This window comes from Dipodomys ordii, unplaced genomic scaffold (genome assembly GCF_000151885.1).
Source record: "Dipodomys ordii isolate 6190 unplaced genomic scaffold, Dord_2.0 Scaffold50, whole genome shotgun sequence".
In the NCBI taxonomy this organism is placed as follows: domain Eukaryota; kingdom Metazoa; phylum Chordata; class Mammalia; order Rodentia; family Heteromyidae; genus Dipodomys; species Dipodomys ordii.
Genome location: NW_012267266.1, coordinates 5684819 through 5700537, shown reverse-complemented (window position 1 = coordinate 5700537; position 15719 = coordinate 5684819). Strand labels below are relative to the sequence as shown.

Below are 15719 nucleotides of genomic sequence, written 5' to 3'. Positions count from 1 at the left end.
GATCACTTCAGATTCAGGACACAAAAAATTTAGGGATCTTTTACAGCTTAATTTTTGTTTAACTTATCCAGTATTACTCCATGTTGTTCTTCAAAAGAATGTGAGATTCTTTTAGCAAAAGAGCCTATAAGGATATAAACATATTTTTTCTTCAAGCTTTGATGCACAGAGTATAGCTTGATATCCCTTTCAAAGAAGACTCCTTAAACTCACAAAATCTTCAGTTGACTACTAGTCTACTAAGAGAAAACTGCCATATTAAAATTTACTGTTTATTCTTTAACTAGAGCATTATATGCTGTCATTGAATGTCAGTTTGTTCACATTAAACAACACTGTAGCAGCTATTTCAAGTCCCAGAGTCCATTATATTGATTGCCAGTCTTTGTATTTATATGTTTTAAATGTTTCAAACACCTTTCAGTTATATATTTTAATGACTACACATACAATCTGTCAGAGAACACAGAGGTAGCAACATCACAGAATCAATCCAGAAACACAGAGACCACTGTGGAAAGTAAGTTTGGTAATCTAGGGACATACATTTGACTACATAAAGATCAGTCAGTTCTGTCCAGCTTTTCCAAGAAAGCTCAGTTGTTGATATTGTGGCATATATCTATAGATTAAATTACCATAAAGTCTTAAAACTTACTCAGTTTTAAGATTTCATAATATTTGGTACTTAAATTAGAAAAATGTCACTGTGCAAATAGAGTACATGTATCTTCTCAAAAAAATATTTTAAGCTATTGAATCAGAGTAAGACATATAGAATAGATTAAAAGAATAATATTTCTACTCATTTGCTATGACAGATAAATACTTTAAATGGGGAAGTTATAACTGGTACAGTTTCATTGTCCCTGTTATTTTTATAATCTTTAGAACTATAATATTTTTGTCCTTTTGTTACCTTAAACTTTTTTAGCTTAATTCTGAGATTTCTTGTTTTTATTTCAGGCAAATCCTAAGAGAGAACAATTGCCTACAAACCTTATTACAGCACTTAAAATCTCACAGCTTGACAATAGTCAGTAATGCTTGTGGAACTTTGTGGAATCTCTCGGCAAGAAATCCTAAAGACCAAGAATCATTATGGGATATGGGAGCAGTTAGCATGCTCAAGAATCTCATTCATTCAAAGCACAAAATGATTGCTATGGGAAGTGCTGCAGCTTTAAGGAATCTCATGGCAAACAGACCTGCAAAGTATAAGGATGCCAATATTATGTCTCCTGGTTCAAGCTTGCCATCTCTTCATGTTAGGAAACAAAAAGCCCTAGAAGCAGAATTAGATGCTCAGCATTTATCTGAAACTTTTGACAATATTGACAATTTAAGTCCCAAGGCATCTCATCGTAGTAAGCAGAGACACAAGCAAAGTCTTTATGGTGACTATGTTTTTGATGCCAATCGACATGACGACAATAGATCAGACAATTTTAATACTGGAAACATGACTGTTCTTTCACCATATTTGAATACTACAGTATTGCCTAGCTCTTCTTCTAGGGGAAGCTTAGATAGTTCTCGTTCTGAAAAAGATAGAAGTTTGGAGAGAGAACGAGGAATTGGCCTAAGCACGTATCATCCAGCAACAGAAAATCCAGGAACCTCTTCAAAGCGAAGTTTGCAGATCTCTACCACTGCAGCCCAGATTGCCAAAGTCATGGAAGAAGTATCAGCCATTCATACCTCCCAGGAAGACAGAAGTTCTGGCTCTACTACAGAATTACATTGTGTGACAGATGAAAGGAATGCAATAAGAAGAAGCTCTGCTGCCCACACACACTCAAATGCATACAATTTCACTAAAGCAGAAAATCCAAATAGGACATGCTCTATGCCTTATGCCAAACTAGAATATAAGAGATCTTCAAATGATAGTTTAAATAGTGTTAGTAGTAGCGATGGTTATGGTAAGAGAGGTCAAATGAAACCTTCAATTGAATCCTATTCTGAAGATGATGAAAGCAAATTTTGCAGTTATGGTCAATATCCAGCTGATCTAGCCCATAAAATACATAGTGCAAATCATATGGATGATAATGATGGAGAACTGGATACACCAATAAATTATAGTCTTAAATATTCAGATGAGCAATTGAACTCTGGAAGGCAAAGCCCTTCACAGAATGAAAGATGGGCAAGACCCAAACACATAATAGAAGACGAAATAAAACAAAGTGAACAAAGACAATCAAGAAGTCAAAATACCACTTACCCTGTATATCCTGAGAGCACTGATGAGAAGCACCTCAAGTTCCAACCACACTTTGGACAGCAGGAATGTGTTTCTCCATATAGGTCAAGACCAACAAACAGTTCCGAAACAAATCGAGTTGGTTCTACTCATGGAATTAATCAAAATGTTAACCAGTCTTTGTGTCAGGAAGATGACTATGAAGATGATAAACCTACCAACTATAGTGAACGTTACTCTGAAGAAGAACAGCATGAAGAAGAAGAGAGACCAACAAATTATAGTATAAAATACAATGAGGAAAAACATCACGTAGATCAACCTATTGATTATAGTTTAAAGTATGCTACAGACATGTCTTCCTCACAGAAACAATCATTTTCATTTTCAAAGAGTTCAACTGCACAAAGCACTAAAACAGAACATATCTCTTCAAGCACAGAGAATACATCATCCACACCTTCATCTAATGCCAAGAGACAAAATCAGCTGCATCCAAGTTCAGCACAAAGTAGAAGTGGTCAGACTCAAAAAGCTACCACTTGCAAAGTTCCTTCTATCAACCAAGAAACAATACAGACTTACTGTGTAGAAGACACCCCAATATGTTTTTCAAGGTGTAGTTCATTATCATCATTATCATCAGCTGAAGATGAAATAGGATGTGGCCAGACAACACAGGAAGGAGATTCTGCTAATAAGCTGCAAATAGCAGAAATAAAAGAGAACAGTGTGACTAGATCCACTGAAGATCCTGTAAGTGAAGTCCCAACAGTGTCACAGCATGTTAGAACCAAATCCAGTAGACTACAGGCTTCTGGTTTGTCCACAGAATCAGCAAGGCACAAAGCTGTGGAATTGTCTTCAGGAGCCAAATCTCCCTCTAAAAGTGGCGCTCAGACACCCAAAAGTCCACCAGAGCACTATGTTCAGGAGACTCCACTCATGTTTAGCAGATGTACTTCTGTCAGCTCACTTGATAGTTTTGAGAGTCGTTCCATTGCCAGCTCTGTTCAAAGTGAGCCATGTAGTGGAATGGTAAGTGGTATTATAAGCCCTAGTGACCTTCCAGATAGTCCTGGACAAACCATGCCACCAAGCAGAAGCAAAACTCCACCACCACCTCCTCAGACAGTTCAAACCAAACGAGAAGTACCAAAAAATAAAGTACCCACTGCTGAAAAGAGAGAGAGTGCACCTAAACAAGCCACTGTAAATGCAGCTGTTCAGAGAGTCCAGGTTCTTCCAGATGCTGATACTTTACTACATTTTGCTACAGAAAGCACCCCAGATGGATTTTCTTGTTCATCTAGCCTAAGTGCTCTGAGCCTTGATGAGCCATTTATACAGAAAGATGTGGAGTTAAGAATAATGCCTCCAGTTCAGGAAAATGATAATGGGAATGAAACAGAACCAGAACAGCCTGAAGAATCAAATGAAAACCAAGAAAAAGAGAAAGAAGAAAAGCCTACTGATTCTGAAAAAGATCTGTTAGATGAATCAGATGATGATGATATTGAAATATTAGAAGAATGTATTATTTCTGCCATGCCAACAAAGTCATCACGCAAAGCCAAAAAGCTTGCCCAGACTGCTTCAAAATTACCTCCACCTGTAGCAAGGAAACCAAGCCAGCTGCCTGTATACAAACTTCTGCCATCACAGAACAGGTTACAGGCACAAAAACATGTTAGTTTCACACCAGGAGATGATATGCCACGGGTATATTGTGTAGAAGGGACACCTATAAACTTTTCCACAGCTACATCGCTAAGTGATCTAACAATAGAATCACCTCCAAATGAACTAGCTGCTGCAGAGGAGGTCCGAGCAGGGGCCCAGCCAAGTGAATTTGAAAAACGAGATACCATTCCTACAGAAGGCAGAAGTACAGATGAGATCCAAAGAGGAAAAGCATCATCCATAACTGTGCCTAACTTGGATGACAATAAAACAGAGGAAGGTGATATTCTTGCAGAATGCATTAGTTCTGCGATGCCCAAAGGAAAAAGTCATAAGCCTTTCCGAGTGAAAAAGATAATGGACCAGGTCCAACAAGCATCTATGTCTTCATCTGGAACTAATAAAAATCAAGTGGATAGTAAGAAAAAGAAACCTACTTCACCAGTAAAACCCATGCCACAAAATACTGAAAGTAGAACACATGCAAGGAAGAATACAGACCCACAAAATAACTTAAATGCTGAACGAACTTTCACAGACAACAAAGATTCAAAGAAACAGAACTTAAAAAATAATCCCAAGGACTTCAGTGATAAACTACCAAATAATGAAGATCGAGTCAGAGGAAGTTTTACTTTTGATTCACCTCACCATTACACCCCTATTGAAGGAACTCCTTACTGTTTTTCACGAAATGATTCTTTGAGTTCCCTAGACTTTGATGATGATGATGTTGATCTTTCCAGAGAAAAGGCTGAGTTAAGAAAAGGAAAAGAAAGTAAAGATTCAGATGCTAAAGTTACTAGTCATACAGAACTAACCTCAAACCAGCAATCAGCTAATAAGTCACAAGCTGTTACAAAACATACAGTAAATCGAGGTCAGTCTAAACCTGTACTGCAGAAGCAACCTACCTTTCCCCAGTCATCCAAAGACATTCCAGATAGAGGAGCAGCGACCGATGAAAAATTACAGAATTTTGCTATTGAAAATACTCCCGTTTGCTTTTCTCGTAATTCATCTCTAAGTTCTCTTAGTGACATTGACCAAGAAAACAACAACAACAAAGAAAATGAACCTGTCAAAGAGACTGAGTCTCCTGACTCACAGAGAGAACCAAGTAAACCTCAGGCATCCGGTTATGCGCCTAAATCATTTCATGTGGAAGATACCCCCGTTTGTTTCTCAAGAAACAGTTCTCTCAGCTCTCTTAGTATTGATTCTGAAGATGACCTTTTGCAAGAATGTATAAGTTCTGCAATGCCAAAAAAGAAAAGGCCTTCAAGGCTGAAAGGTGATAATGAGAAACATAGTCCCAGAAATATGGGTGGCATATTAGCCGAAGATTTGACACTTGATTTGAAAGATATACAGAGACCAGATTCAGAACATGGTTTATCCCCTGATTCAGAAAATTTTGATTGGAAAGCTATTCAGGAAGGTGCAAATTCCATAGTGAGTAGTTTACACCAAGCTGCTGCTGCTGCATGCTTATCTAGACAAGCTTCATCTGATTCTGATTCCATTCTTTCTCTAAAATCAGGAATTTCTTTGGGATCACCTTTTCATCTTACACCCGATCAAGAAGAAAAGCCTTTTACAAGTAATAAAGGCCCACGAATTCTCAAACCTGGAGAGAAAAGCACATTGGACACCAAAAAGATGGAATCTGAAAATAAAGGAATCAAAGGAGGAAAAAAAGTTTATAAAAGTTTAATTACTGGAAAAGTTCGGTCAAATTCAGAAATTTCAAGCCAAATGAAACAGCCCCTTCAAACAAACATGCCTTCAATCTCTAGAGGTAGAACAATGATTCATATTCCAGGGGTTCGAAATAGCTCCTCAAGTACAAGTCCTGTTTCTAAAAAAGGCCCACCCCTTAAAACTCCAGCCTCCAAAAGCCCCAGTGAAGGTCAGACAGTTACCACATCTCCTAGAGGAGCCAAGCCATCAGTGAAATCAGAATTGAGCCCTATTACCAGGCAGACTTCTCAAATTGGTGGGTCAAATAAAGGACCTTCTAGATCAGGATCTAGAGATTCTACTCCTTCGCGACCTACCCAGCAACCATTAAGTAGACCTTTGCAGTCACCAGGGCGAAGCTCAATTTCCCCAGGTAGAAATGGAATAAGTCCTCCTAATAAGTTATCTCAGCTTCCCAGGACATCATCCCCTAGTACCTCATCTACTAAGTCCTCAGGTTCTGGGAAAATGTCCTATACATCCCCAGGCAGACAGATGAGCCAACAAAACCTTACCAAACAAACAGGATTATCCAAGAATGCTAGTAGTATCCCAAGAAGTGAGTCTGCTTCTAAAGGACTAAATCAAATGAATACTAGTAATGGGTCTAATAAAAAGGTAGAGCTTTCCAGAATGTCTTCAACTAAGTCAAGTGGAAGTGAATCTGACAGATCGGAAAGACCTGCATTGGTACGCCAGTCTACTTTCATCAAAGAAGCTCCAAGCCCAACCCTAAGGAGAAAATTGGAGGAATCTGCCTCATTTGAATCTCTTTCACCATCTTCCAGACCAGATTCTCCCACTAGGTCCCAGGCACAAACACCAGTTTTAAGTCCATCCCTTCCTGATATGTCTCTGGCCACACATTCCCCTGTTCAGTCTGGTGGATGGCGAAAACTCCCACCTAATCTTAGTCCCACTATAGAGTATAATGATGGTAGACCAGCAAAGCGACATGATATAGCACGCTCTCATTCTGAAAGTCCTTCCAGACTTCCAATCAATAGGTCAGGAACCTGGAAGCGGGAGCACAGCAAACATTCATCATCCCTTCCTCGAGTAAGCACCTGGAGAAGAACTGGAAGTTCATCTTCTATTCTTTCTGCTTCATCAGAGTCCAGTGAGAAAGCCAAAAGTGAAGATGAAAAACATGTCAACTCTATTTTAGGAACCAAACAGACTAAAGAAAACCAAGTAACCACAAAAGGAACATGGAGAAAAATAAAAGAAAATGAAATTTCTCCCACAAGTACTTCTCAGACCACTTCCTCAGGTGCTACAAATGGTGCTGAATCAAAGACTCTTATTTATCAAATGGCACCTGCTGTTTCTAAAACAGAGGATGTTTGGGTGAGGATTGAGGACTGTCCCATTAACAATCCTAGATCTGGAAGATCTCCCACTGGTAATACTCCTCCAGTGATTGACAGTGTTTCTGAAAAGGGAAATGGTAAAGATTCTAAAGATAATCAGGGAAAACAAAATGTGAGTAATGGCACTGCTCCTGTGCACACCCTGGGTTTGGAAAGCCGCCTGAACTCCTTCATTCAGGTAGATGCCCCAGACCAAAAGGGAATAGAGACAAAACCGGGACAAAATAATTCCATCCCTGCAGCCGAGACGAGTGAAAGTTCTATAGCCGAACGCACTCCATTCAGTTCAAGCAGCTCCAGCAAACACAGTTCACCTAGTGGAACTGTAGCTGCCAGAGTGACACCTTTTAATTACAACCCAAGCCCTAGGAAAAGCAGCGCAGATAGCACTTCAGCCCGGCCATCTCAAATTCCAACACCAGTGAATAATAACACAAAGAAGCGAGATTCAAAAACTGACAGTACAGAATCCAGTGGAACTCAAAGTCCTAAGCGCCATTCTGGATCTTACCTTGTGACATCTGTTTAAAAGACTGGAAGGACAAAACTAAAAAAAAAAAATAGGTGTTAATTAAAATTGCATATAGAAATATTGTTTCAAATGAAACTTTAAAAGATTGAAAAGTTTTGTAAATAGGTTTGATTCTTGTTAGAGGGGTTTTGTTCTGGAAGCCATATTTGATAGTACATTTTGTCTTCACTGATCATATTTTGGGAGACACTCTTGATAGTTAGGGGGAAAATGGTAAAGCCAAGTATATTTGTACAGTATGTTTTACACGTATTTAAGTAGCATCCATCCCATAATCTTTTATCACTTGTCTTAAAATAATGAACACTACAAATAGAAATATGATATATTGCTGTTATCAATCATTTCTAGATTATAAACTAAACTTACATCAGGGAGAAATTGGTATTTATGCAAAAATAAATGTTTTAGTCCTTGTGATTCCATCTAACATTATAATTAATCATGTGACTGTGAAATTCACAGTAATATGGTTCCCGATGAATAAGTTTACCCAGCCTGCTTTGCTTTGCTGCATGAGTGAAACTGGTGGTTCAATTTCAGAAGTAATGATTAACAGTTCTGTGGTCACATGATATGCATAGAGATAGCTACCGTGTAATAATTCACACTATTTTGTGCTCAAAAATGTGTAACTGTAAAACATTGAATGAAACTATTTTACATGAACTAGATTTTATCTGAAAGTAGGTAGAATTTTTGCTATGCTGTAACTGTCGTATATTCTGGTATTTGAGGCAAGATGGCTGCTCTTTTATTAATGAGACATGGATTGTGTCTCAACAGAAACTAAGTGAACATTTCAGAATAAATTATTGCTGTATGTAAACTGTTAGTGAAAATGGTATTTGTTTGAAGGGTTTTATTTCACATTTGTATTATTAGCAAAAGGGCCTATTTTAAAAGCTTACATACTTTTTTCCTTCAGATTCTATGCATTAAGAGTAAAATTCCTAGCCAGGCAACAGTGGCTTATGCCTGTAATCCTAGCTACTCAGGCTGCTGAGATCTCTCAGTCTGAAGCCAGCTTGAGCAAGAAAGTCCATGAGATTCTTATCTCCAATTAACTACCCAAAATGCTGGAAACGGAGCTGTGGCTCAAGTGGTAGAGCACTAACCTTGAGCATGAAAGCTCAGAGACAACCCCCACACCCTGAGTTCAAGCCCCAGAGCTGGCACACACAAAAAAAGCAAAACTCCTTTTACTGTAATAAACTGAAGACCATTGTCATTTAACCATTCCTGAAATTTGTTTTGATGTAATTAGCAATTCTTGGTATTCAGTATTTTTCCACATTTTTTAACTCCACTGGAGTTCAGTCAAAGCAAATGCATATAATAGCAGTGTAGACTTTCTAGCGCAGGACTAGGTTTTGAACATAATAGGCTCACATAAAGTATGTTATTTTCCTTAATAGTATTCTGTACTTGAAAATTTGGTTATTACAGGCACAAATGGTCTCTTCCTAGCTTTACTGTCTTATTCCTTCATCATCCTGTTGCTGTTGAGTCTGAAATGAATACCTCTATGTTAGGGCAAATTTTCTCTAACCAGTTAATGTCACTTTGCTATATTCCTAATAGAGATCACATGCAACTTCAGAGGTAGGTTTAACACCATTAAAATAGCCAGAAGAATATTTTAAAAGTCCTTACCTGATAAGGAAAGCTTTATTTTTGGTGGCTACAACACTAGGATGCTGTGTTCAATGCCACTTCCTCATACAGCAGGGAGGAAACCTTCATGAAGGAAAATAAACTTACTAACAAAATAATATATATGTTATTTATCTTCCCTGGATTTGTCCTAAAAGATTAAAGGTTAGTGTGGAAGTAAATACACGTATTAGCTGAACAAATGAAAGTTCTATTTTTAACTATAATTTCTTGCACTCTACATTTGGAGAAGGAAAGGATTTTTAGACATATTGGAGTACTGGGAAGAGATGTGAGAGAGCAAGTACACCTATCTTGTGCCCTGGAAGTCACATCATATATTTAATTATCTACTTACCTCTAATTGTATTTATAGATGATAGGATTGTAATTTAGAGGTGATTTTAGGCTAGAACACCAGAAAATAAACTGCTCTGGTTTGAACTAAGGTAGTTTACTCCAATGCCTACCCTCTTTCTATTGTAAACTTTTCAATTTATTTATCTTTGGAATGTATTTGTATTTAAATTTTTGTCAGATTTTATCTGAAGTTGTTTATGAACAATATTGTTTAGAGTGTTCTCGAAGGCTTCAATAAGCAGGGAGACATGAATATGGGTTGTATCTGCTGTTGCCTCTGATTTTCTATTTTGAATTGTTGCATGCCAGTTTTTATAATCCACTTCAAATATTTTTATGGAAAGAGATGGAGTGTTTCAAGTTTTTAAAAATTTATTAATATTGAAAATGAAAGGAGAGTTCATTGCATATGCTAGAAGATGGAAATTCTTGTGGGCAAACCTATTAGGAGAAGGGCTAGTCTACCTTGAGAAAAAAAAAGGTGCTGGATGAGACCCTTTCATCATCAGAGATAGTGGCTCTGAATTAGTAAAGAAGTAGATCTCAATCCTGTGATTGAGAAGTTCACAGGGTGCTGCCATTGGGAGTTAAATACTCCCAATGTATGCTTGTTACAAAAAACATACTAAAACCCAGTATTGGGGATAGTTAATAGTTGTGACGACTATTAAGAGGGTTGCTATTTACTTTGAACTGAAGCAAAAAAAAAAAAAAAAAAGCTCAAAGCAGTATTGTTTTTTTTTCCAACAAAGGTATATTCAAATCACCAAAAGTACTTATTAAAACACTGCTGGGTCATGTACCCCATTTTGATCAAGTTGAGAGTGAGCTACAGGAACTTGCATTTCTAACAAAGTAAAGGTGATAGTGAAGCTTCTGATTAAGGAGCCATACTTTGAGAATTACTGTCTGCACTACCACATTGAAGCTCCAGCAGTGATTGTCTTCTGCCTCAGCAAATTTGTAGTTAGACCTTTGACATCTTAGTGAGGAATAAACTTGAGAGGTGAATGAAGAAGTCATTCTGAAGATAAACCGCTATGTTGGAAGAATCAGCGAATGTTCCCTTTGAAATGATTACTGCAAAAGACAGCCTACAACAAATAACTAATTTGGATTTGCAGTAAAATTAGAAGACTAGGAAAAGGAAATAAAGGAAGGTTGGTTTGAGATACAAAGAAAATATTCAATAAATTATGTTAATTTATTTGACATTTGTTAGTAAATGTTAAACCTTACAAATTACTAAAAGAAAATTGGGTGCAAGGGAAATAATGAGATAAGCCCTTTATGATCCAAATAGCACTATAAATACTGTCAAATTTTTCTTAGTTATATGTAAAATACTAATTTTAGGATGTGTGAAAGGATAAGTCTTGCTAAGGATGAAGCCACTACTCATGAATTCATGTAATCACAGGGTTTCTTACTACTTAGGAAAAAGAGCAACAAAGCTGAGTGAGTGCTAGGCCTCAGGTTCAAGCTCTAGTGCTGGCTCTAGTGCTAGGAAGGAAAGAAAACAGTTCCAGAAAAGCTGAGTAAATTACCCAGAACTGAATAGAGCATTACAATTTACTTTAAAAAAAAAACGAGTTTTTTATTTTTCCAGTTGGCTGAAAGGGAGCATATAAATTATTTTTCTCACGTTCTAATAAGTGTATTTCCCTCACATTATGCTGACTTTACTACTATGTAATGTTGAAATCTATGGACTCTGGCTCCTGTAAACCCAGATCATCTTCCTGCTGTTCTTATAACTGTGGTCTATAAAAAAAAATTACTCTGCTTTTTGTTAGGCCATTGATGCTTCTTTCAATTTGTATGTTCTATATGTATAATATTCTTGGTGCTAAATACACTTTCTTTCCTTTGATATTCAGGATAATTTTTTCTCTACATTTATAACTGTTGGCTTGTTTTTCTTGAAGTTACCTGATTGTTAACTTTTTTATTAAAAACTAATATAAACTAGTGAAGGTCACGTGACCATTGAATATAGCAACACTACGGAGGTAACAGCTGAAAGAATGCCAAGCATTACCTTCCCTGCCTTACTTACATTTATCCTTTGGGATGTAAATAGCTCCACTTGATTAATCACTGACCCCTGTACCCAGTCTTTGCTCCTGACCATAGCTGTTTTCACTACACATGGATCTCAGTTCTAACGGAGACTCATCAGCTGGACAGTAACGAAAGACTTGCAATGCCTGGCTTTGTGGAGAAGAGGGAATGACTACGAGTGCAGTCTGACTGCTGGAACTGGAAGTTCACATAAAGTTGGTTACTGTGGTTGATGTCAAAATGAAAGTTAAGCTAACACAAAGCCAGTAGAGAAAGAAGGGAATAGATTTAGGAGGGAAGCATGTAGAGCAAGAGACAAGTCACTAGCTACTGAAGTCACATTAGTCCCCTCTACTTCTGAGACCTACCTCAATTCTTCCTGACTTGGGTGAGGTGGGGGAGATGTGTGAATTAACCTCAATTTGCTCCTGATCGAACTAGCAACCATATTTAGATGCATCTTAGAGTTGTTGCAATGGTGCTGGAGACCAAACCTAGGTCCTCACATTTTTAAGCACGTTTTTTCTTTTATTTCCTTCTTTCTTCTCTCTTCCTCTTTTCCTTCCATTTCTTGCCCCCTCCCCTTCTTTGTTCTAGTACTGAGCCACACCCACAACATTTGTTTTTCAAAAATGATAATATTCTAAAACCCATAGTGGGAAGGAAGTAGGTTGCCCACAAAAATAAAAGGTTTACTTCAGGTTTCTGCAATAATAAATGGCAAAGAAGACCACTAAATGAAACTACAGCATTCAGAAGGGAACAAGTTACAAAGAATTCCCCAAACAGCTCATTTATCTGACACATACCCTTGCTGGTTATTGGTGGTTCACACCTACAATCCTAGCTATGGGAGATGGAGATCCTGAGAATCACAGTTCGAAGCAGGAAAGTCTGGAAGTGGGGCTATGGATCAAGTGATAGAGCACTAACCTTGAGCACAAAAGCTCAAGGACAGTACCTAGGCCTTGAGGTCAAACTCCAGGACCAGCACACACACAAAGCATATCCTTTACATGAAAAGATGTTTATTTAAAGAGAATTGGGTAAGTCTAAGATCTATGTGAAGGCTAGAGAAGTAAGTCTAGGAAACTGCAACAGAAACAATACCCAGACCATGTATATGTTGAGACTATTCAATAAATACCCATGCACTAGTCCTAAATGGTTCCTCTGACACTACTGGCATAAAATGTACATATGGCATTTGCTTCTATGCTGCTTGCTTCTGAATTGAAGTCTTGCTTGGATAGGCATCGTCGGCAGAGAATAGGTTACCTGTCTGTGTGATCTGGGGAAGCTATATATTGTCAGCTGTTTTTTCTCTAGTGAAGATTCTATACTCAATTCTTCAGATCTTGAAGAGACATTTCAAAAGCACTGGGCAGGGCTGGGAATGTGGCTACATGGCAGAGTGCTTACCTAGAATGCATGAAGCCCTGAGTTTGATTCCTTAGTACCACATAAACAGAAAAGGCCAGAAGTGGTATTGGCTCATGTAGTAGAGGCTAGTTTTTGAGCACAGAGAGGCTCAGGGACAGAGCCCAGACCCTGAGTTCAAGCCCCAGGACCAGCCAAAAAAAGAAAAATTGGAGGGCTGGGAATGTGGCTTAGTGGTAGAGTGCTTGCCTAGCATGCATGAAGCCCTGGGTTTGATTCCTCAGTACCACATAAACAGAAAAAAGGCAGAAGTGGCATGTGGCTCAAGTGGTAGAGTGCTAGCCTTGAGCAAAAGAAGCTCAGGGACAGTTCCCAGACCCTGAGTTCAAGCCCCAGGACTGGCGATTAATAATAATAATATGAGTGGATAAAGCAGTGCTGGCAGCTCACACCTATAATCCTAGCTACTCAGGAGGATAACATCTGAGAATCATGGTTCAAAGCAGCCCAGGCAGGAAAGTCCATGAGATTCTTATCTCCACCAGAAAACCAGAAGTGGCACTGGCTTAAAGTGGTAAAATGCTAGCCTTGAGCAAAAGAGTTGAAACAGTGCCCAGGCCCTGAGTTCAAGCCTCATGACCAAAAAGGGGAAAAAATTAATAACAAAAGACTTAAAATGATGGAAAATAAATAAAACTTAAAACTATAATCACACCTGCACCAGCAAATTGTAGTGGCAGATTTATGATATTCTAGAAAAATGGCATTAAACATTGTGAAAACAAACATCAGTTATAAAATCTTAAGTGCCAAATGATATAATATCACATGAACGGGAATAGTTACAACACACAAAAAAGAGAAATCGATCTATCTCCATGGTGCACATCAGTAATTCCAGCACTCAGGAGTTTAAGGCAAAAGTGATAGACCATTCTGAGCTACACAGCAAAACATTGTTATATATATATTTACATTTATGGGAAGTAAGATGGTGAAATCGGACTTGTAATTTCAAACTCAGCTACATAGAAGTGTATAGGTAGGCATATTTATGTCCCAGGCCAGACCAGGCAAAAAAAGTACAAGTCTCTATCTGAAAAATAAGACAGAAAAAGACTGAAAATGCAGCTCAAAAAAAAATGGTACAAACAAAATTTTAGCCAGGGAGGTAACTCAGTGGTAAAGTACCTGCTTAGCCAATATAAGGTCTTGAGTTCAAATCCCAGTACTATCCTAAAATATTGTATAGAAATTTTATTAGCATAAGGCTCCAACCCTATACTTTTAAATTCGAATCTTTAATGTGTGTATGTGTACATGCACATGCTTTCCTAGGGCATGAATTAAGGGCATGGGCACTATCCTTGAGCTTTTTTTGCTCAAGGCTAGCACTCTTACCACTTGAACCACAGCTCCACTTCTGTTTTTGTTTTTGCTGAATATGAAATAGTCTCACGGACATCTATAGCCATAAAACCATGAAGGTGCCAATCTCATCTGATCTCAGAAGAGTCTCACCAACTAGCCCTCACCTCACACAGTGATCTTAGATCACAGCCTCTTTTTTTTTTTCCCAGTCATGAGACTTGAACTCTGGGCCTAGATGCTCTCCCTCTGCTCTTCAGCTCAGGGTGAGTGCTCTTCCACTTGAGCCACAGTGCCACTTCCGGTTTTCTGGTGGTTTATTGGAGATAGTCTCACGGACTTTCCTGCCCCGGCTGGCTTTGAACCATGATCTCAGCCTCAGATCTCAGCCTATTGAGTAGCTAGGATTACAGGCATGAAACCCTGGAACCAAGCTGAATCTTCTATCTTGAGTCTTCAATAAATACTTCCATGTGATCTCTCTTGTTATTGCCACCCACATCACTTCCTTTCAGTATCAGAAATCAAACCTCCCTGATCATAGCATTTGAAAAATAATGTAGAGATAAGTAAGAGTATGGATCTGGCATAAAACAGCAGTCAATAATGTTAGCTCCAATATCTTTGTTATTAAATCCCTTACTGTGTATGAGTCAGAAAATGCAATCATCAATTTTATTATTAGCTTTTTGTTGTTGTTCCAGTCCTTAGGCTTAAACTCAGGGTCTGTCCCTGAGCTTTTGTACTCAAGGCTAGAAATCTGCCACTTGAGCCAAAGCTCCACTTTCAGCCTTTTGGTTAATTGGAGATAAGTCTCACAGAGTTTCCTGCTTGGCCTGGCTTTGGACTGCAACTCTCAGATCTCAATCTCCTGAGTAGCTGGGATTACAAGCATGAGCCACCAGTACCAGCTTATTATCTTTTTTGTTTCAAGTTACTTACATGTTCCTAAGAAAACAACTCGATGGTAAGTAGGCTACTACTGTATTATCAAATACAGACAACCTTATTAATTTTCCACCTTTTCATACGTAGCTATAGATATATCCTAAATTAAATAAAGTTTAAAATTCATTTCATCCCTAATTGTCCTTTATTTTCAGTCATTGCCTGACACTCCTTTTCCAGGAATCATGAACATTTTAAAAAGAAGAAAGAAGCCGGGCGCTGGTGGCTCACGCCTGTAATCCTAGCTACTCAGGAGGCTGAGATCTGAGGATTGCGGTTCAAAGCCAGCCTGGGCAGGAGAGACCGTGAGACTCTTATCTCCAATAAAACCACCAGAAAACCGGAAGTGGCGCTGTAGCTCAAGTGGTAGAGCGCTCGCCTTGAGCTGAAGAGCTGAGGGACA

General features: G+C 38.3%; 1 protein-coding gene across 3 annotated transcripts in view; it reads left to right on the top strand.

Moving 5' to 3' along the window:
* Apc (adenomatous polyposis coli) overlaps nucleotides 1-7557 on the top strand; it is a 97376-nt gene extending 89819 nt beyond the window's left edge. For all 3 annotated transcript variants that reach the window (XM_013020378.1, XM_013020376.1, XM_013020377.1), the window contains one exon: nucleotides 967-7557. In XM_013020378.1, coding sequence (XP_012875832.1) covers nucleotides 967-7537 — 6571 coding nt within the window. In that variant the 3' untranslated portion in view covers nucleotides 7538-7557. The remainder of the gene's footprint in view (nucleotides 1-966) is intronic.
* The last annotated feature ends 8162 nt before the right edge of the window (nucleotides 7558-15719 follow it).